Genomic DNA, 22,466 nt, shown 5'->3' on the forward strand with positions numbered 1-22,466 from the left:
GAGAGTGCCGCTGGGAGCCCGGCCGGGCCATGCCAAGCAGGGCCTGCCTTAGTGTCCGCAGTGGACGGAGAGGGTGGATGTTTCCAGTTAAAAAAAGATACACAGTATAATTTGGGGGTCATGATTGGGTTTAACTTGTTTTAATCGGCATAGAAATCAGGTCAAGATTTCAGGTTTTGGTATGGTCTGCTGAGTTGGAAAATTAAAAAGCATCTGCAGTGCATGGACTTCTCTGATAATCTCGCAGCTGCCTGGTTATCTCGTAGGGTCCCAGTTCCTTAAGGAGGTCCTGACAATGCCCAGCCTCCCAGCCAGCAGGTTTAAGCAATAGATGGGATGTGGGAGCAGAAAGACAGCGGCACCAAGGCTGTAGGACTCAGTTACGGGGAGGATGACGTTGTCAGTGGAAATGGGGAAATCATGAGGAGCATCGAGAAGCAGCGTGGCTCAGTGGAAAGAGCACGGGCTTTGGAGTCAGAGGTGATGGGTTCAAATCCCGGCTCCGCCAATTGTCAGCTGTGTGACTTTGGGCAAGTCATTTCACTTCTCTGGGCCTCAGTTACCTCATCTGTAAAATGGGGATTAAGACTGTGAGCCCCCTGTGGGACAACCTGATCACTCTGTAACCTTCCTAGTGCTTAGAACAGTGCTTTGCACATAGTAAGCGCTTAATAAATGCCGCCATTATTATTATTATTATTATTATTATGAGGAGGAGGAGGGAAGGTGAAAAGTTTGGTTTTGGGCATGTTGAACTCGAGGTGCCTTCTGAGCATCCAGGCGGAAATGTCTCTGAGGCGAGAGATCAAGGTAGATTGGATGCTGGGGGAGACTAGGGATGCTTGGTCAGAGCTGGGGAGCTGGATTTGGGAGTCAGCATGGCTCAGTGGAAAGAACACGGGTTTAGGAGTCAGAGGTCACGGGTTCTAATGCCGACTCTGCCACTTGTCAGCTGTGTGACTTTGGGCAAGTCACTTAACTTCTCTGTGCCTCAGTTACCTGATATGGAAAATGGGGATTGACTGTGGGCCCCGTGTGGGACAACCTGATTACCTTGTATCCCCACCCCCCACCCCCAGCACTTAGAACAGTGCTTGGCACATAGTAAGCACTTAACACATACCATCATTAGAGAAGCAGCATGCCTTAGTGGAAAGAGCACGTGGGCTTGGGAGTCAGAGGTTGTGGGTTCTAATCCTGGCTCCGCCACTTGTCAGCTGTGTGATTTTGGGCAAGTCACTTCTCTGGGCCTCAGTTCCCTCATCTGTAAAATGGGGGTGAAGACTGTAAGCTCCACATAGGCATGTATCTACCCCAGTGCTTAGACTAGTGCTTGGCACTTAGTAAGCGCTTAACAAATACCATTATTATTATTATTATTATTATCATTATTATCTGCATAGAGATGGCAGCTGAAGCCATGTGAGTGGACAAGTTCTCCAAGACAGTGATTGGGGTGGGAGGGGAAGAAGAATGAGAGAATAAATGAGTGAGAGAGAATGAATGAGTGAATGAGAATGAATTTGAAGTGGGCAGAGTCAGCCTAGGCCTGCTGCCGTGTGTGGGAGTGTAAGAAGCTGACCACGGGGGTAAGCTGAGGCTGGCGCTGGCCAAACTAACGGAGGGATGGAGGCATGAGAGATTCGAATCTGTCGTCGAGGACCTGTGCCTCAGCATCAGGAAACAGTGGGAGGTTTGGAAGGATGGAGGACACTGACCAATTGCTCCTGTCTTCTCAGGGCTGAGCAAGAGGCAGTGGGTCAATGTGCTGTTTGGGGAGTGAAATGTTAGAACAGGCTCCAAGGAATGTTATCCAGGCTGCTTAGACAAAAATCTGTTCTGGATCGAGCAATGGTATTTATTGGGTGTTGAGCTGTATACAGAGCACTGTTTAAAATGTCTGGTAGAGTTGGTAGACACATTCCCTGCTCACCAGGACTTACAGTCTGAAAGGAGGGATAGACATCAAAATAAATTATGGCTATGTACATAAGTGCTGTGGGCCTGTGGGTGAAGTGTATAAAAAGTGCTTAAGGGGTATGTATACAAGTGCATAGGTGATGCAAAACGGAGAAGGGGTGGGGGAAATGAGGGCTTAATTGAGGAAGATCTCCTGGAGGAAATGTGATTTGAATAAGGCTTTGAAAGTAGGGCGAGTGGTGTTGTCAGATATGAAGGGGGAGGGAGTTCCAGGCCAGAGAGAGGACGCAAGCAAGGAGTCAGCGACTAGTTAGATGGGATCAAGGTACAGTGAACAGTGGAGGAGTGAAGCATGTAAGCTGGGCTGTAGTAGGGAATCAGTAAGGTGGGAAGGATGGGGAGCTGATTGAGTGCTTTAAAGTTGATAGTAAGGAGATTGTGTTTGCACAAGTGGATGGGCAACTGCTGGAAGTTTTGAGGAGTGGGAGACATGGACTGAATGTTTTTGGAGAAAAATGATTCAGGTGGCAGAATGAAGTATGGGCTGGAGCTGAGAGAGACAGGAGGCAGGGAGGTCAGCAAAGAGGCAGATGCAGTAGTCAAGGTGGGATAGGATAAATATTTGGAAGAGCATAGTAGCAGGTTGGATGGAGAGGAAAGGGCAGGTTTTAGCGAGATCATGAAGGTAGAACCGACAGGATCGGTGACATCGAATATTTGGTTGAATGAGGTGAGTCAGAAATGCCGTGGTGACAGCCTATGAGACGGAGGAGAGTGGTGTTGGCTATTTTGATGGAAAGTACAGGGTTTGGGTGAGAAGATGAGGGGTCCTGTTTTGGACATGTTAAGACTGAGGTGCTTGTGTGGGATATTCCAAGTAGAGATATCCTGAAGACAGAAGGAAATGTGAAACTGCAGGGACAGAGGTCAGAGCTGGAGATAGAGATTTAGATGGTTTAGTGATTCACCTGCCTGGGGTCTGGGACAGGACTCATGAGGCCCCTTCAGTTCTGGAATACTTTGAGAAGGCGACTGGTGATACAGTTGACTCAAAGCTGAAGTAATTCCAACAGACTCTGAGGAAACTCGGAGGTGCCTAGTGCTGTTCTGTGTGCGGGCCATGGTGGAAAGGAAACTTGGTCCTAGAGGTATATGAACTTCCAGCCAGCATCAGTATATTGTGTAGATAGTGCATTCATCTTAAGAATGAAGGGGAAGAATGAGTTCTGGATGAGGCTGTCAAGGGTTACATTTTGGATGCCTTCCTGGAGGTGGTGGCCACCAGTGGCCTTGTAAAACCTATGCTTAATTATTTTTTGTTTTTGAAGAAGATGGAACTGATGGCGAAATTAACCTCTGAGTGCAAGTGTGACAGAATGCAAATCCGGGACTGACAATCCCAGCTACACTGTACACACAAAAAGGTGATGTGTGTCATGTTATGATGTTTGATACCTTGTATGGGTTTTAATATTTGCAGTGCCTAGCACTGTTGTCTTTTTTGACTCCTTGTCTGTAGTTCCTTTGGAAGTTTTAGCCCTAAATAGCCTTCATTCCTGAGAGCAGGGAGACATGCTGGCCTATCCAGTTTTCAGCTAGGATGGTGCGTTGTAATGTTGATGATGGCATTTGTTAAGCGCTTACTATGTGTCAAGCCCTGTTCTAAGCACTGGGGGAGATATGGGTAATCTGGTTGGACACAGTCCCTTTCCCACATGGAGCTCACAGTCTTAATCTCCATTTTACAGATGAGAGAATGAGGCCCAGAGAAGTTAAGTGACTTATCCAAGGTCACACAGCAGCCAAGTTACAGTGGGATAAGAACCCAGGTCCTTCTGATTCCCAGGCCCAGGCTCCATCCACTAGGCTACTCCTCATTTCTTCCTGTGTCGTACATCATTGTCTGAGGTTTTGTTTTACTGTATCCTTAAAATGTTTCCCCTGCCCTACTCCTTTTTGGTTTTATAATGTGAGCTCTCCACCCCACAGTTCTATGGTACTTTGCTATTTGTTAATTCTCCCCTCTGGCCCCACGCAGCATAATTGTGCTGAGGCAAATTTAGCTTTTATGCTAGTTAAGTAGCTTCCTTCCACAATTTAATTGTTTGTGAACATGTCTTGCCATTTGATGTTAGGTATTCCTGAAAAAAATATGCTGCCTGAACTGCTCAAAGAATCTAATAGGATGCCTTTTTATGGTATTCGTTGAGCGCTTACTATGCATCAAACATTTGTTCTAAGTGCTGGAGTAGATCCAAGATAATTAGGGTGGACTCAGTCCCTGTCCTGCACAGGGCTCACAGTCTAAGTAGGAGGGTGAACAGAGAAGTTAAGTGATTTGCTCAGGGTCACACAGCAAACAATTGGCAAGACATATTAGGACTTGCAGGCCTGTGCTCTTTCCACTAGGATGCCAGGCCTCCAAGCAGGAGAGAAGGTTGCACAGCACTAATTACTGTAGGCTTTAGTTTGATCCAGAGCTTGCCACCACATTGTTTAACCATCTCCGGTGGGTCAGTTTTCTACTTTCCTCATCTCACTGTGCCATCCATCATCTTAGTTAAGAGACAGCACACCCAGAGCTGAGTTCTATGTTGTCAGTATGAATTTTTGGTTGTATGACTTCCCTGTTGCAGGCTGATCCGCTTCTTCAGTTTCCTTTAGGATTATTGGCAGTGTATAGCACCTGGCTGATTGGGTGAATTCGTTCATGATTATTTGCAGGTTGTCTTGGGTGGGGATCTCTAAGGCACAGTCATCTTCATACAGTAATTGTTGAGTCAGTTGTGTTTATTGTGCTTACTATGTGCAGAGTACTGAATTCAACGCTTGGGTGAGTACGATATAATAGTGATGGTAGATATGTTCCTTGCCCAGAAGGAGCTTACGGTCTAGAGGGGAGAGACATTAATATAAATAAATTATTGATGTGTACGTAACTGCTGTGGGGCTGAGGGTGGGGTGAGTGAAGGGTGCAAATCCAAGTGCAGGATGACACTAACCACCCCTGGCTCTGCTCTAGGCCTCCTTGTGTGATTGTCTGCCCTGACTCCCTCTTAAAGGCCCTCAGAGGGTTAAAGAGACAGAGGCACATTCACTGGCTGTCCAGGGCCAGCACGATGGAAACCCTTTGACTCTGCCTGCTGCCTTTAAAAGTTAATTTTCTTTACTTACCACCCTTCTCTTGCATTGGTCTGCCTTGTTATCCTGCCCTTCTCCCCCAGCCCCCCCCCTCCCCGCTGCTGCCCAGCTGCCATTTAATCTCAGCGCTTAGAACCGTGCTCTGCACATAGTAAGCGCTTAATAAATGCCATTATTATTATTATTACCCAAATGCTTAGTACAGGCAGTGCTCTGCACACAGTAAATTTGATTGGTTGCCAGTTGGGTTTCTTAAAGCTGCGGGGCAGTGGTCATCAGGGATTGTTCCAGTGGAGCCAGGGCAACAGCACCAGGTGGAAGTGGGGTGAGTAACCAAGAACCTGTTTCCCTGGAGGTCAGCAGGCAGTGAAGGAGTTTTCTGTTGTGTTGACTGTGGCCTGCTGGAGCAGGTCTGTCCAGGCTCAGTACAGTAGGAAGAAGGCACTGACGGGGAATTCTGGGGATCCCAAACTCATAGCATTGCTTCCCATCCACCTGCAACACCACTCTAGGTGTTGGACCCGCCTGGGGCCTCGCTGTTGTCTCACCTAAAGAGGGGAACCCCAAAAGCCTTCGGTTCTAGCTCTAAAATGAATGATGGAGGCCATCATGATGGTTTTGATACAAACAGCTTTATTGGTCACTCAGTTTACAGGCTCTCCCCCTCAGGTGAGAGGGAATCCAGGATAAACTATGTAAGAGCAAGTTACTGACTTGAACCCTGAGACCGAAATCCCTTTGGGTGTTTGGAAAATGTCTGTATGCATACGTTGCTACGATGCAAGTTTTCCTCTCACAGGGATTTTCAGAAAGCCCTGCATTATAGGAGAACAAACTGTGTTCCTTTGGATTTGAGGCGTGAGGCAGGACGGTCTCTTCACTTCCCACAAAAATGCAGGGCGGCACAATGTCTAACCCTTTGCCCCACCAGGATGAGGCTACCCCTGACATAGAGGAACCTCAGATTAAACTGTGACCAAGGTCCTCTTTTCTCCTTTTGCTGGAGGATCCTGAAGACTAGCCAGGAAGCTAGCCGGAATGTGAAGTCCAAGGCCCAGGTCTGGTGCCTGTTCTGGGTTTTTCTGAGTAGAGTCGTTGCTCAGTCCCGACTGAGGGTCTTTTCCTGCGGTAGGTAGCTTCAGTGTGTCCACAGCGAGTCTGTCCTCTGGCCGGAAAGATGCCATCTCAAGGCTGGTGAAGGTGTCATGAGGATCGGGCACTGGGCAGTACTAGTTGACAGTGTAGGTTTCGGCCCAAGCGATGCCCACGTGGGAGTAACAGTACAGGAATCCCAGTACGGAGAGAGTTGCCCAGGGCCAGCCTGAAAAGAGAAGGAGAAAATGGTAGTTTTGCAGGAACCCCTGAAGCCCCGGTCTAAGCTGGTCCTCACCTAGGTGGCCAGTGCAGCTGGCAGCCCCCTTGCCAGTCAGGGAAGCTCAGAAAAGGCATGTGCCAGCCCCCCCCCGCCCCCAAAGCCCCCTCCCTTCCTCCTAAACAGCTGTATGGGTCACAGCAAAGGACCTGGCTTCTGATCCCAGCTCTGCTACTTGCCTGATGGGTGACCTTAGGCAAGTCACCCAACTTCTCTGGGTCTCAGTTTCCCTACCTGCAAAATGGGGATTCAATACCTGTTCTCCCTCCTACAGACTGTGAGCTGGGTGGGACTATGTACTTGGCACATAGTAAGTACTTAGGAAATTCCATAATTTATTATTATTATTACTATTAAGAATAATAATAACAGAGTTGGTAGACATGTTTCCTGCCCAGAAGGATCTTACAGTCTAGGAGGGAGGCAGAAGTAGTCAGGAGACACTTGTAGTAGAGAAGCAGCATGGCTCAATGGAAAGAGCACGGGCTTTGGAATCAGAGGTCATGGGTTCAAATCCCGGCTCTGCCAATTGTCAGCTGTGTGACTTTGGGCAAGTCACTTAACTTCTCTGGGCCTCAGTTACCTCATCCGGAAAATGGGGATTAAGACTGTGAGCCCTCCGTGGGACAACCTGATCACCTTGTAACCTCCCTAGCGCTTAGAACAGTGCTTTGCACATAGTAAGCGCTTAATAAATGCCATCATTATTATTATTAGTAGTAGTAGTAGTAATAGCTGTGTCTCTTTCCATTGTGCATTTGCATCTTTCCAGAACACCTTCAGACACGAACCATCTCAATTAATCCTCATGACAGTGCTGTGAGGTAGAAGGAGGCAAGGTGTTATTTTCTCCATTTTACAGATGAGGAAACTGAGCCCCAGATAAGTTGAGTGGCCCAGGGTCACACAACTGGCTAGGGGCAGCGCTGAGACTAGATCATTCAAATAATAGATCATTTAACATTAGAAGTTGGTGGGGAAGGGCTCTCCTCTCTAGGTGGAAATCTGAAACCTGGTCACTCGGCGGGTGGGGTCCCATCTACTTCAAGCAGGGAGGGCTCTTTTACGTGACTCAGCAGAACCTCATTAAGATAATTAAGAGTCTTGTCTTCATTTTTAAAAAGTTGTCTCACTGCTAGCAATTCATTAGGCTGTAATTTGAATAAAGACAATTTGCCAACATAGTAAATGGGGCTCTAGAGACTGAAATGGAAACTTGGACATGAAATGCACCTCTTCGGTTGGAAGATGCTGTAAACTCCCTGGAAGGGACAGACTGGTCTGACTGGGGTAGGCAGCACTCATTCCCTGCAGTAGATGGGCCGGGACTGAAGTCCAGACAGAGAGGGCCAACACCCTCACCTCCCTTTTTAGCTCATCCCAAGGCCCTCTGGCATTATCAGCGTGAGGAAGCTTCTTCTCATGGCATTAGAGATTCTCCTGTTCCTCTTGACCTACCCTTCAGCCCCTGCCCCAGTGTCCCAGGAGGCCTTACTCTTAGAAGAGTGCCCTCCCCTAACCCCAGCACCCCTGACTCTTCTGTTTTCAGAGTGACTTTTCTTCCAGAAGGCATTAGAGAAGCAGCGTGGCTCAGTGGAAAGAGCCCCGGCTTTGGAGTCAGAGGTCATGGGTTCAAATTCCAGCTCCGCCAATTGTCAGCTGTGTGACTTTGGGCAAGTCACTTAACTTCTCTGTGCCTTCATCTGTAAAATGGGTATTAAGACTCTGAGCCCCCCATGGGACAACCTGATCACCCTGTAACCTCCCCAGCGCTTAGAACAGTGCTTTGCACATAGTAAGCGCTTAATAAATGCCATTATTATTATTATTGCTGCATTAACTTTCCTCTGCAGGCCTGGCGGGGTCAACTGGCCATCTCCATAACTCATCCAGGGGCACTGAGAACTTTCATTCAGTTGAATTTACTGAGCGCTTACTGTGTGCAGAGCACTGTACTAAGTGCTTGGAAAATACAATTCAGCAATAAAGAGTGACAATCCCTGCCCACACCGGGCTTATAGCCTAGAATGGTCGGGAACTGCTATCAAAGATGAAAAAAAAATACTGGTATTTGTTAAGTGCTTACTATGTGGCAGGCACTGTTCTAAGCGCTGGGGTGGATGCAAGCACATCATGTTGGACACAATCCCACATCAGGCTCACAGTCTCAATCCCCATTTTACAGATGACGTAACTGAGGCACAGAGACTTGCCCAGGGTCACATAGCAGACAAGCAGCAGAACTGGGATTAGAACCCACAACCATCTGACTCCCAAGCCTGTGCTCTATCCACCTCACCATACTGCTTCTCTAAAAGCCCATTTAAAGAGGGTCAGTGGTCTCCCAGAAAACTGTGGGCACAGACCTCATAATACGGTAAAAGCTCAGCCACCCTCCTCTAATGATTCTCCCATTCCAACTGCATTTGGCTGTTGCTCTGAACTTTGATAAGGATGCTGCAGAGGCTGCTGGAAGCTGTTGGTTTTTTTTTCCACAATCCAACCTGAGCTTCAATACTGAAAAGAGATTAAGTGTGACCCTCAGGAATGGCCAGTGCCATGAAAAGCTTCCTCACACAATGGGGTGGGGGCTGGAGGGCCTTGGGATGAGTTAATAAGGGGGGGATGGGGGCGTCCCAACTCAGATTCTGCTGCAGCAAAAGCAAAGCTGGGAGGAGAAATCAGAGGATATGACCTCCACTTGCTCAGTAGGACCAATGTACACGGCTTGGCAGAGCTCTGGGAATCTCCCACCATGACAAGGGGGAAAATCGCAGCCTAGAGAAGCCCGAGTTTCCAGCCATTCCAGCCCAAATTTTTCTCCACAGTTCTCCGCCACCTTTGTTGACAGAACAGGTCATCCTGCTCAGGATGCCTAACTCCCCACGGGCCTCCTTGAGGCTTCTCTCTTTCCATCTCTGAGCCTTGGCCAGTACTGATGCCCACTAAAGAAATGGTGCAGGGATGGGAGGGTTGAAGCTCAGGCTCAGTGAGGTGCTGAGTGTAATGGTGTGTGTGGGGGGGGGGCTCCATTCCACCTATTTCACCCATAGCAGGCCTTTTCTTGCTTTCGGCCCTGCAGTGTACTTGTGGCTGATTCATCATCAGCTTGTTCTCTACTCTCAAACTTAGGTCCTGTCCTGTTGAACGCCTCCCTTCCCCTCCCACCACCCTCCACTCCAAGAGGTAACGACCAGAGACTCTGCCCACATCCCAAACATACTGCGTCCTGGTGATTTTGGAGCCCAGCTTCAACTGACCCATATCACTTACTGATCTTCCACAAGACATCCAGCTAAACTAGCTTGTTCTTAAGAGAATGGCTCCTCTCCTTCCATTAACTGCTTCAACAGGAGTCTTTGTCCAAAACCAGGAGAAGGAATCCCTCTGTGTCCTAGCATGATGAGGAAGGTCCCAGTCAGGTCACAGGGAATTCCTGGATGGTAATGTGACAGAACACAAGCAGTGTGTAGAAGCAGTGGGGCCTCTTGGGACTCAGAAGGACCTGGGTTTTAATCCTGACTCTGCCACCTATCTGCTGTGTGACCTTGGGCGAGTCTCTTCACTTCTCTGGGCCTCAGTTACCTCAGCTGTTAAATGGGGATTAAGACTGTGAGCCTCATGCGGGATAGGGACCATGTCCAACCCTATTCGCTTGTATCCACCCGAACGCTTACTACTGTGCCTCCTGGCACCTAGTAAGCACTTTAACAAATACCGTGATTATTATAATGATAAAGCCTGAGCCGTTGAGAGCTATTCTCAACCTGGGTTGTGGTCTAGGGCCAGGATGGCAGGACTAGAGAATATGGAAGAGGACTCCACAAACAAGGCTGTTGCCCCTGCTAGGATAAAAGAAATGGAAAACTGACCAGTTGGACTATAGGGTTTTTTTCCTTCTAGTTCCCATTCTCCATCTGTGTGTGTGAAACAGGCATTTCCAGAGGGCAGCTCTCCCCGGAGAATGTCGTGCCAGTCCTCATCCCAGCCAACTTCCCAAGCTGTCACGATCCCTGTTGCCATGGGAATACTGGACACCCAACCCTGCTCTCTTGGGAATTGGGGGTGGGGGGGTGGGCATTTTGGCAGCAACTTCTCATACACCAGTGTGCCAGTCAGGTAACAGAAATGCTGCAGGCAGTTTCTGTAAACACTGTGTGTAAAACCTCTTAACAGAGAGAGGGCGGGGAAGGTAAAAGGGAGGGATTGTTCAGTCAGCTGTGTTTGTAGTGAAAAGCCAGCAAGGTATTTTGTAAATACCAAGAATGACTGACACGCACATTAGGGCTATGATGGCTGTTTAATTTATACAAAGCTGTTAGCAGGGCTATTGGTCCAGCATCAGAGCAGCAGAAATCCCTTCTGACTCCCACCCTGCCACTGTCCATCACCTCATCTCACTCCCAGAAACCTTTTTTTTTTTTAAAAAAAAAAAAAAAGAATTTGTGGAGGAGCCTAAGGCAAAGGTGCCTAGGAGTGAGATGGGTGAGAGAAGTGGTCCTCAGGCTGCCAGCAGGGATTACACCCACCCAGGTCAAAAGGGAGCTGGGGAGAGGGTATTAATTCACAATGGATAAAATATAGGATCGTGAGTTGGGCCCTTAAACTAAACAGTTTTGGATGCTTCAGTGCATCAGGGAGAGGGAGGGAGCAGAGATACTTCCAAACCAGGACCAGGACCAACTCATCTTTCTTTGTGTGATCCCCAGGTTCCTGTCAATCACCCAAGAATTGAAACTGAGCCCCATACGAGGGACCAAACAGTGCTTTGCACAAAGTAAGTGCTTAATAAATGCCATTATTATTATTATTACCAAAAAGATAGCCCTGGGTCAAATTCCCTCCTGCCCAAGGAGCTGTAGTAGGCCAGCCTCAGCCTGGGGCTCTGTGTCTAAATGCCGTGAGGAAGGCTGAGTTGTATGGTCAGTCTCCAGCCTGGTGGAACTTCATCCCAGAAAGAGGCTTTTTGAGTTGTGTTCACATTTCAACCCAGAGCGGTGGTACCCTGTTCCGTGTTTAATCCTGACACGTGGCCAGCATGGCAAACACTAGATCCGGTAACACTGGCCAAAGCAGGGTCCTTCCTCTTGTGCTCAACCAGCTTGGTTGGAGGGGGAAGGATGAATGGGGACAGAGCCTAAAACCAACGCCTGTCACTCACTATCTCCATATCTTTTGGCCTGTCAGATATCTGAGGAAATGTGAAAACAGTCAATCTGTGATATCTATTGAACGCTTACTGCCTAGAGGGCACTGTAATAGGTGTTTGGAAGAGTAAGATATGAGAAAATTGGTAGACATGATCCCCGCCCACGAGGAACAGCCCAATGTACTCATTCATTCATTCATTTGTATTTATAGAGCACTTATTGTGTGCAGAGCACTGTACTAAGCACTTGGGAAGTACAAATCAGCAACATATAGAGATGGCCCCTACCCAACAACAGGCTCACAGTCTAGAAGGGGGAGACAGACAACAAAACAAGGCCTCTGGGGTTCTACCAGATTTTTTGTCCTTTAGTATTAAGCACCCTGATTTATTACTTAAAAGACGTTTGCAGATTAGACTCAAAAGGTGCTTAGAACAGTGCTTTGCACATAGTAAGCGCTTAATAAATGCCATTGTGTTTTTTTTTTAAAAAGGTCCCAACTTGAAGAACATAAGCTATGACTGATCTATCTAAAAACCATGATTAGTCTGGAGGGGCTGAGAAGCAGCGTGGCTCAGTGGAAAGAGCATGGGCTTTGGAGTCGGAGGTCATGGGTTCAAACCCCGGCTCCGCCAATTGTCAGCTGTGTGACTTTGGGCAAGTCACTTCACTTCTCTGTGCCTCAGTTACCTCATCTGTAAAATGGGGATTAAGACTGTGAGCTCCCTGTGAGACAACCTGATCACCTTGTAACCTCCCCAGCGCTTAGAACAGTGCTTTGCACATAGTAAGTGCTTAATAAATGCCATTATTATTATTAGGGGGCGAGATCATAACCCTAAACCCCTTTCAGGCTTGGGTGACCGCTTTTACAAACTAGATAAAAAGGAGTTATTGCCTCTCCAGAGCAACTCCTGGGGAGCCCAGGGAAAAGAATTAAACCCCTCCTTAGCCCATTAAATTGTTTTCAATGATAATTATTATTGTGGCATTTGCTGAGTGTTTACTAGGTGCTGAGCACTTAAGCACTGGGGTGGAATGCTATTAGATAATCACCAGAGAACATAGTTCTGTTTGGCTGGAACATTTCACTAGCCACTTCTCCCTGCTCTCAGCCACAACCACTTCCTACTACTGCTTCCTTGGCTTTCCGATCCCCTCTAGCTGAAGAATAGCACTCTTTTTTGCTGGCAGAGCTCTTTGCCCGCTTTTGGGGGATGGGGGTTTGGCCATTTACATGAAAGGGAAAGGGATTAACTTTAGTGACCTTTGGTATCTTAGAAACTTTAGTATCCTTTATGATGATTGCAGATTTATTACTGGGTCCAACTCAAAGGGAAGGGCCAGAGGAAGGGAAAACAGGAGTAGAGAGTTTTTAGCAGGGCAAGATAATTTACTCTGTGGTACTTATATGGACACAGCCCCAAGGGAGTGGGGGATGGCAGAGAGGGCAGAGTGCCTCTGGAGCCTGAGAAGTGACCCCTTTTAGACTGTGAGCCCACTGTTGGGTAGGGACTGTCTCTATATGTTGCCAATTTGTACTTCCCAAGCGCTTAGTACAGTGCTCTGCACATAGTAAGCGCTCAATAAATACGATTGATGATGATGATGAAGTGACCAAGCCCTCACACAGGGCCTCAGGCAAATTTTCCTGCCCTGAGGCTCTCCCTCTCCCTACCGTCTCTTCTTCCCCTTCTCCCTCTTTTTCCCTTTAGACAAAAAGTGCAGATTAGCCTAGAGGCCACTGAGGAAATCCTTACATTTCCTCCAGTGGAGCCTAATCCTGACCCCACTGGGACTTTCCCTGAGAAGAAAAAAATCAAATCCGCAACTAGCGCCTGAGGCAGAGCAGGAAGAAAGTCAGCCTCAGTGCCCTGAGAGTCCAAGGCCCAGAAGACAGCAGCTGTTCTGGCTCTGCCTGGGTGAACCAGAAGTCTCCAACTCTCTGGCCCTCATTTGCAGCTGTAAAATAGAGAAAAATTCCCCCTTCTTTCACCCGTAAAGACAGTAGCATTGTAGCTGTGAAATGCTCTGTACAATAAAGGGACTGTTGGAATTCAAGATACTATGAATACTTGAGCAGCAAACAGTGGTATTGGTAATGCCCTGATTCAGGTATAGAGCCCAAGAGTTCCCTTGGACCCTGCAGCTCTGTCTTCCGAAGGGCCTGAGCTCTCTGTTGGTTCTGCTTCCAGCAGCATGGAAAGGACTGGGAGCAGAGGAGACCTGGGTCCTATTTCTTACCCTGGATTGGGGTGGGGAGAGAGGTGGATTAATTAATGATGACATTTATTAAGCGCTTACTTTGTGCAAAGCACTGTTCTGAGCGCTGGGGAGGTTACAAGGTGATCACAGTCTTAATCCCCATTTTACAGATGAGGTAACTGAGGCCCAGAGAAGTTAAGTGACTTGCCCAAAGTCACACAGCTGACAAGTGGCGGAGCTGGGATTTGAACCCATGACCTCTGACTCCAAAGCCCGTGCTCTTTCCACTGAGCCATACTACAGGTGGAGTTCAGAGCTGCTCTCTCCTGTTTTATTGCAGTAATAATAAAAATAATAATAGCATTTGTTAAGCGCTTACTATGTGCCAGGCACTGTTCTAAGCACTGGGGTAGATACAAGATAATCTGATTCGACACAGTCCCTGTCCCACACAGGGCTCAGAGTCTTAAACTCCATTTTACAGATGAGGGAACTGAGGCCCAGAGAAGTTTGATTTGCCCAAGGTCACACAGCAGAAAAGTGGTGAAGCTTGGATTAGAGGCCAGGTCCCTCTGACCCCCAAGCCTGTTCTCTATCCACTAGGCCATGCTGCTTCGCCCAATCCATGCTATAACTGGTTTCCTGAGCCTGATTTATTCACTTCTCACCTGCAGTACGGAGGCTATTCGTTTTCTCAGTGCCTTCAGCACCAAGTTGCTTTCTTTAACGGAAAGGTATTGATTCTCCTCATTTGAGGGGAGGTAACTGGGCTACTGAATTGCACGTTTTTAAACAATTACTCTAACAAATGCTGAGCTCTGCTGTTCAGAAATCATACCAAGAATCTCACCCGAAATGGTAAATTCCCCTACTTTTAATTAGGAATCTTCCCAACAGGCCACCTGCTTTATGATGGGAAACATAGATTGGTGGCTTGCAACGACAGAGGTTTTCTGGACAGCGGTGACCAGTGAGTTAGTACATTCTGAGAGGTGTTCTTGTCCCTTTCCCCTGGGCAAGTGGAAGGGGGGCTCCCCTTAATCCATCCACCATGCACCACTAGCACTAAGAACACTGTACTAAGGGCTTGGGAGAAGAAGACGGATAACATGGTCCCTGCCCTCTGGGACAAAGACCATATTTGATCTACTTTAGTTTACTATCATCATCATCATCATCAATCGTATTTATTGAGCGCTTACTATGTGCAGAGAACTGTACTAAGCGCTTGGGAAGTACAAATTGGCAACATATAGAGACAGTCCCTACCCAACAGTGGGCTCACAGTCTAAAAGGGGGAGACAGAGAACAAAACCAAACATACTAACAAAATAAAATAAATAGAATAGATTATGTACAAGATAGAGTAATAAATATGTACAAACATATATACATATATACAGGTGCTGTGGGGAAGGGAAGGAGGTAAGATGGGGGGGATGGAGAGGCGGACGAGGGGGAGAGGAAGGAAGGGGCTCAGTCTGGGAAGGCCTCCTGGAGGAGGTGAGCTCTCAGCAGGGCCGAGTGTGGGGCACATACTATAGTGTGGGGCACATAATTGTGCTATTTGGAAGCACTTACCATTAGAGTCAGACATGAGGAATAAACAAGTGCTTCAGATAGGACAAGGGCTGGGGTATGACAGGACCTGGACTGGCATAGTGGCCATTTGGATGGAGAGAGGGAGAGGTGGATTTTGGAAGAAGCACCAACAGAATGGCTGTGAAGGTTGAAAGATCAATCAATCAATCGTATTTATTGAGCACTTACTGTGTGCAGAGCACTGTACTAAGCGCTTGTTAAGTACAAGTTGGCAACATATAGAGACGGTCCCTACCCAACAGTGGGCTCACAGTCTAAAAGGGGGAGACAGAGAACAAAACCAAACATACTAACAAAATAAAATAAATAGAATAGATATGTACAAGTAAAATAGAGTAATAAATATGTACAAACATATATACAGGGGAGTGTCAAAGCTAATGCCATTGGCTGCAGTCCGAAGAGACAGAGAGAATGGTGGTGGTGTGGCGAAAGGAGGGGGAGAGATCACCCTGATGAGAAATGCTCCTGTTTTTAAAGGCCTCTGGAAATTTCAGAGTCTCCATAAGCCACCTCTTGTGGGTCTAATGCCCCTCACTGCTTCAAGGAAGTTTCTAATCCCAATCCCTTATATTGCCTGTAGTTTAGGACTATTTTCTCTTGCTCTAGCTATCAAGAATAGTAGTACTATTTAATGTAGGTGCAGAAAACCTGAGGGGGAAAATGGCTGCCTGCATCAAGAGGAAACAGATTACGGCAGATGCTTCTCTTTAAATTTTCATGTCTTCCACTCGTCAATATTCATTGTCCCAGCCACCACCTCAGGGCATCAGACTGGTTCATTTAGAGAGTCTGTCTCAGCCTGGTATCCCCGGGAGGGAGGAGTGGCCCAGACAAAATAAGGCAACAAGGTAGCTTGGGCCCTGCCCGACTGTCAGGGAGAATCAATTAATCGGTGCTATCTAATGAGCGCTTACCGTGTGCACAGCACCATACTAAACACTTGGGAGAGGACAATACAATGAAGTTGGAGACCTGATCTCTGCCCACGAGGAGCTTACAGTCTAGAGGAAGGAAATAGAATGGAAAGAAGCTCATGCCAGGGAGAAAGTAAAATATCAGCAGTGGGTAAGCTACACTGTCTCCATGACTATTTCTAACCACACTACCCCTAGGGTGGCCCACGAAAGAGACCTCATTTGGCCTTTGGGGGAAGCCGGATGAAATTTGATTTACTCTATCCTGAAGGAAGGCCGGTCAATTTGTCTTAGGTGACTGGCAATCATCTGTATTGTGAGGGTCATTCAGAAGGAGTTAGTGTTCCAACCAAGTGGCATAAAAAGATGGGGCTTCTTTATCTTGGGGACTCCTGGGTGAACAGGAGTGAGGCCCAGTGGTAAAAGCATGGAAACAGGAGTCAGGAGGTCCAGGTTCTAGCCCCACCACTGTCACTGGGCAAGTTGTTTCACCTAGCTCAAATAAGGATGATAAACTGTGAGCCCTGTGAGAGACTGTGTCCAATCTGATAGCCTTGTATACTCCCAGCCCCTTAGGCACTGTGAAGTGCTTAATCAGTGTTATAATTCTGTCCTCTAGAGAAGAATCTGAGCTGTACTGACCATGGAAAGAGTGGATGCAAGCTTCTTCCCTTTCTAGAGAGGATAGAGTCACTAGAAAATATCAGTAAGACAACTGAAAAATGAAGATTGCTGGTGATGTCTGAAACTTTCCTGGAAAAGCAGAGGCAATACAAGCTACCTGGAGAGGGAAAGCTGCCAACCAATTCAGTGAGCCCACTGTTGGGTAGGGACTGTCTCTATATGTTGCCAACTTGTACTTCCCAAGCGCTTAGTACAGTGCTCTGCACACAGTAAGCGCTCAATAAATACGATGGATGATGATGATGATGCAAGGAACCCAGAAACGAGAAACGAGAGGAGAGTTAGTGGGTTTGCCTGGCTTGCGCAGTAAAGCCGGTACATGTTCACTGCTCCTCTACAAGTGCAAGCTGGCCAGTGCCCAGGATCAGCACCAGGCCTTACCAATTTCCCTGCATTTTCCTCTGAACCACAATGCTTAAATGATCCAATTTCTCCAGTAGCCACTCCAGAGGGGGCACAGGAGGCCTCCAGGAGCTAGTGAGGATCAACGCCTCTCCCCCCTGCCCTCATCATCAATCGTATTTATTGAGCGCTTACTGTGTGCAGAGCACTGTACTAAGCGCTTGGGAGGTACAAATTGGCAACATATAGAGACAGTCCCTACCCAACAGTGGGCTCACAGTCTAAAAGGGAGAGACAGAGAACAAAACCAAACCTACTAACAAAATAAAATAAATAGAATAAATATGTACAAGTAAAATAAATAGAGTAATAAATATGTACAAACATATATACAGGTGCTGTGGGGAAGGGAAGGAGGTAAGATGGGGGGGATGGAGAGGGGGACGAGGGGGAGAGGAAGGAAAGGGCTCAGTCTGGGAAGGCCTCCTGGAGGAGGTGAGCTCTCAGTAGGGCCTTGAAGGGAGGAAGAGAGCTAGCTTGGTGGATGGGCAACCAATACACACAAACATACACACGCATGCCCCCTCAACACAGCCTTAAGCTCAGGCTGACCAGGGAACCAATGCAAGCAGGCTGGGAGGCCACTCAGAGCTCAAACCTCTGATAAATTACTGAGAGAGGCCCAGGGGAGCTGGGCAAGGGGAGCAGAAGTCCCACCCGGAAGCCCACACTAGCAGTGTGGCCCAGTGGGCAGAGCAGAGGCCTCAGAATCAGGACAATTCCAATTCCACCTCTGCCACTTTCCAGGTGTGGGACCTTGGGCAAGTCAGTTAATTTCTCTGTGCCTCAGCTTCCCCATATAAAATGGACTTAATAATACCTGTTCTCCAACCTGCTTAGACTGAGCCTCGTGTGGGTCAAGTACTGTATCCAATCTGATGATCCTGTGAGCCCACTGTTGGGTAGGGACTGTCTCTATATGTTGCCAATTTGTACTTCCCAAGCGCTTAGTACAGTGCTCTGCACATAGTAAGCACTCAATAAATACGATTGATGATGATGATGAGCCCCATCACTTACTACAGTCAGTGCTTAACAAATACCACAATTATTATTATTATTATTCCCGTAGCACTACCTCCAAGCCAAATGGAACAAGGGAAGATGCTGGGATTTGAGTGCTGAGTGCATGGCAGGAAGCCAGCATCTGCCCTGCCCTAGGTGAGTTGACTGAGCAATTTTTTTATTGTAGTTCTTAAGCACTTGCTATGTGCTGGGATGAATACAAGTCAATCAGATTAGGCACAGTCCCTATCACACACAGGCTCACAATCTTAATCCCCATTTTATAGATGAGGTGGCCAAGGCCCAGAGAAGTTAAGCGGCTTGCTCAAGATCACACAGCAGACAAAAGTGGTGAGCCTTCCCACTAGGGTTCTCCTAGTAAACTCTGGTTGGTTCATTGTTCACTCACTGAACAACAAGCTTCACTGAGGGTGCCGCCACACCACCTCCTGAGGTGCAGAGATACGGCATGTTAAAAGGTGGCGAATGGGATGAATGCCTTCCTCAAACACAGCCCTTGGTGTCCTCTCCCCACCATGGAGATGTTCCCTCTGCTTCCCAGCATCACCCAGAGAGTAGCTCTTTCAGTGCCACCCTCTCATCACCCAAGAAGCCATCGTGGGGGGTCCTCAGGGTTAGATAGTGTGGTGCAGTTCGCTCCTCCCTGACTTAGAAAGCCTTAGAAGTTGTTATTGCACTCCCATATGGAGCGCTACGTCGACTTCAGAAAGCATAAAGCACTTGATCCGCTTGATCCATCATCCTCACAACAGTCTTAGAGGCCCCCTCCCCTCCCCACACGCACCTACCTCTCTATGGGAAATGAGGCCAGGACAGCTTGCAAGCCAGGACCAAATTTCCCCCTTCCCTTCTACAAGTGCGAGACCCTTAAGGGAGTGGTGGAGTAACCTGGTCCAGAGCATCCCCCTTCTCCAGGGGCAGCGGGGGTGGAAGGGGAAGGACATGACGACAAGGAGGCCCCTTCCTTGCTGTTCACCTTTCTGAGGAAAAGCCCTTGGACAAATGTGGAAAAGGTTGGGGTCTCCACCCAGCTCATCAACCTAGGTCTTGCAAGTTCATCCATAAAGAAAAGGAGATACTAGTAGCTCCGCCATGAGCCGTCTAGAGATGTGTGTGAGAGGTCGCCCTCATTTCACTTGTGTAGCTGCTGCTGAGCACCCAACAAACCCAGGAAAGATGAGAAACAGACCCACCTACAGTGGGCTTCTCTACAGGGGACTTTTCCCAGGTTTCAGTTTGGGCTGGGGAGAGGGCAGAACTACACAAGTAGTAACTTGCAAAGAAGAAATCTGACTCAGCTCCTTCCTTACCTAGCTGCCTGCTTCATCTACGTATATGATGATTATTAATAAATATTATGACTTCAATTTTCCAAGGCATTTTCCTACCAGTTTCACGATCTGCCTGTGTAACAGCTCTGTTCTGTTCTCGCTTTACTTCTGTTCCCCTGGGGCAGCTCATCAGTTCTTAAGAGTTCATCTACTTGGTTCCCAGCTCTTCCTGGTCATCTCCGATTCCTCATATTTCCTCCTGCCTCCAGGCCAGGGATGACCACTAGCCCGTTAAACGCAATAAGGCAAAACTGACAGAGTCTCGCTCTCTCCTCCCCTGCCCCCCAGCCCCCAATCTTTCCCATCCCAGATATCACCACCATCCTCCCTGACTCAGACACTCCCAAACCAGGTACTGTCCTTGACTCCATTCTGTCTTTCACCTCCCGTATTCACTGTCTCTAAATCTTGTTTTTTTCCTTCACAGTGTTTCCCAGAACTGACCTTTCCGTGTGACTGAGCCCATATTTCCCCTATCCACTCTCCTCTCTGCATCAACTGTGCACTTTGCTGTGTACTCCTTAAGCACTATGAAGTCTCCCCAACCCCACAGTACTTATGTAAATATTCTTATTCTCTGCTATTTCCCCTACCCTAATCTATTTTAATGGCTGTCTCCCCTTGTAGGCTGTAAGCTTCTTGTGGGCAGGGGTCATGTCTACCAACTCTGTTGCACTGTACTCTCCCAAGCATCTTGTACAGTGTTGTGCACATGCAGAGAAGCAGCATGGAGTAATGGATATAGCATGGGCACGAGTCAGAAGGACCTGGGTTCTAATCTTGGCTCTGGCACTTGTCTGCTGTGTCACCTTGGGCAAGTCATTTCACTTTTCTGTGCCTCATCTGTAAAATGGGGATTACGACTGGGAGCCCTATGTGGGACATGGACTATGTACAACCTGATCAGTGTGTATCTACCCCAGCACCTAGCACAAAGTAAGTTCTTAACACATAACACACATATCAGGCAGAAACTCCTCACCCTGGGCTTCAAGGCTGTCCATCACCTCGCCCCCTCCTACCTCACCTCCCTTCTCTCCTTCTCCAGCCCAGCCCGCACCCTCCGCTCCTCTGCTGCTAATCTCCTCACCGTACCTCGTTCTCGCCTGTCCCGCCATCGACCCCTGGCCCACGTCATCCCCCGGGCCTGGAATGCCCTCCCTCTGCCCATCCGCCAAGCTAGCTCTCTTCCTCCCTTCAAGGGCCTACTGAGAGCTCACCTCCTCCAGGAGGCCTTCCCAGACTGAGCTCTTTCCTTCCTCTCCCCCTCGTCCCCCTCTCCATCACCCCCCATCTTACCTCCTTTCCTTCCCCACAGCACCTGTATATATGTATATATGTTTGTACATATTTATTACTCTATTTTACTTGTACATATCTATTCTATTTATTTTATTTTGTTAGTATGTTTGGTTTTGTTCTCTGTCTCCCCCTTTTAGACTGTGAGCCCACTGCTGGGTAGGGACTGTCTCTATATGTTACCAACTTGTACTTCCCAAGCGCTTAGTACAGTGCTCTGCACACAGTAAGCGCTCAATAAATACGATTGATGATATCACAGAAAAAAGTAAGCGCTCAATAAATATCATTAATTGATTGATTGACCCTTACAGCTACCTCCCTAGCACAAGCATTTGTCTCTCCCAGCTGGACTCAGGTCTCAGCTTTCTCACTGGTCTCCCTGGCTCCATCAGCTCCCTTCAGCCTATTGTCCCGATTCATGATCATCTCTCTCATCTTCCTTATTTCAACACTCAATCTTCACAAGCCTCCAACGGCTACCCCTTGTACTCCACATCACATAGAAGCCCCTGGCCTTAGCGTCAAGAATTTCTCCACCTTCTACTTGCCTAACTCTCCATCCACCACACCCTAATTTACGGTCTTCACTTAAGCTAACTCTCTTACCATGCCTCAACATCAACATTCCCATCTCTGAACCATTTTATCTGCCTTTCCTCTGCACAGAGCTGCCTTCCTCCTTACAACCATCACACCTTCCCCTCCCCATCTGCAAAGACCCTCTAGGTTTTTCCTTCCAGGAGGCATTCCATGACTTATCCCACTTCCCCTCACCCTTATAATAATAATGATGGCATGTGTTAAGCTCTTACTATGTGCCGAGCACTGTTCTAAGCGCTGGGGTAGATACAAGATTATCAGGTTGTCCCATGTGGGGCTCACAGTCTTAATCCCCATTTTACAGATGAGGTAACTGAGGCACAGGGAAGTCAAGTGATTATAAATCCAACTTGATTAACATGTATCTACCCCAGCGCTTAGAACAGTGCATGGGACATGGCTTAACAAATACCATTAGTAATTATACAGCACCTGGAAGTTTATCATTGCAGTTCAACTTGGCTTTATGGTTAGAATTTGTTGTCTCAGATTGTTCCCAGGCGTGCTATTTCATGGTGATCAAATGTGTCAGTTTCCGAGGGCAGTCCCTAAATTTAAGGGTTTGTTCCCAGTCCCCCTCCCTTGTCTCTCTCTTCACTTAGGACCAGAATGACAGCTTGTCACAGGCCCATCTGTTTGTGCTGATTTAACTCCCTGCCTGTCCTGTTCAAAGCAGAATGTGAGTCACTCCCAAATCTACCTCCTTCTCTGCAATCTCACGTTTCCTCCTGCTACCAAGACATCACAGTACAAGGATGTACCCCACCTATAATTTATTGTGATGTCTACCTCCCCTGCTAGACTGTAAGGTCCT

General features: G+C 47.7%; 1 protein-coding gene across 1 annotated transcript in view; it reads right to left on the reverse strand.

Annotated features, from left to right (window-relative positions):
* Nucleotides 1–5,674: 5,674 nt before the first annotated feature.
* Nucleotides 5,675–22,466, reverse strand: part of HHAT (hedgehog acyltransferase) — a 223,164-nt gene continuing 206,372 nt past the window's right edge. Inside the window, exon 12 of the mRNA XM_038761470.1 lies at nucleotides 5,675–6,382. Within this exon, the coding sequence (XP_038617398.1) occupies nucleotides 6,291–6,382 (92 nt within the window). The 3' untranslated portion in view covers nucleotides 5,675–6,290. The remainder of the gene's footprint in view (nucleotides 6,383–22,466) is intronic.

This window comes from Tachyglossus aculeatus, chromosome 19, assembly GCF_015852505.1.
Source record: "Tachyglossus aculeatus isolate mTacAcu1 chromosome 19, mTacAcu1.pri, whole genome shotgun sequence".
In the NCBI taxonomy this organism is placed as follows: domain Eukaryota; kingdom Metazoa; phylum Chordata; class Mammalia; order Monotremata; family Tachyglossidae; genus Tachyglossus; species Tachyglossus aculeatus.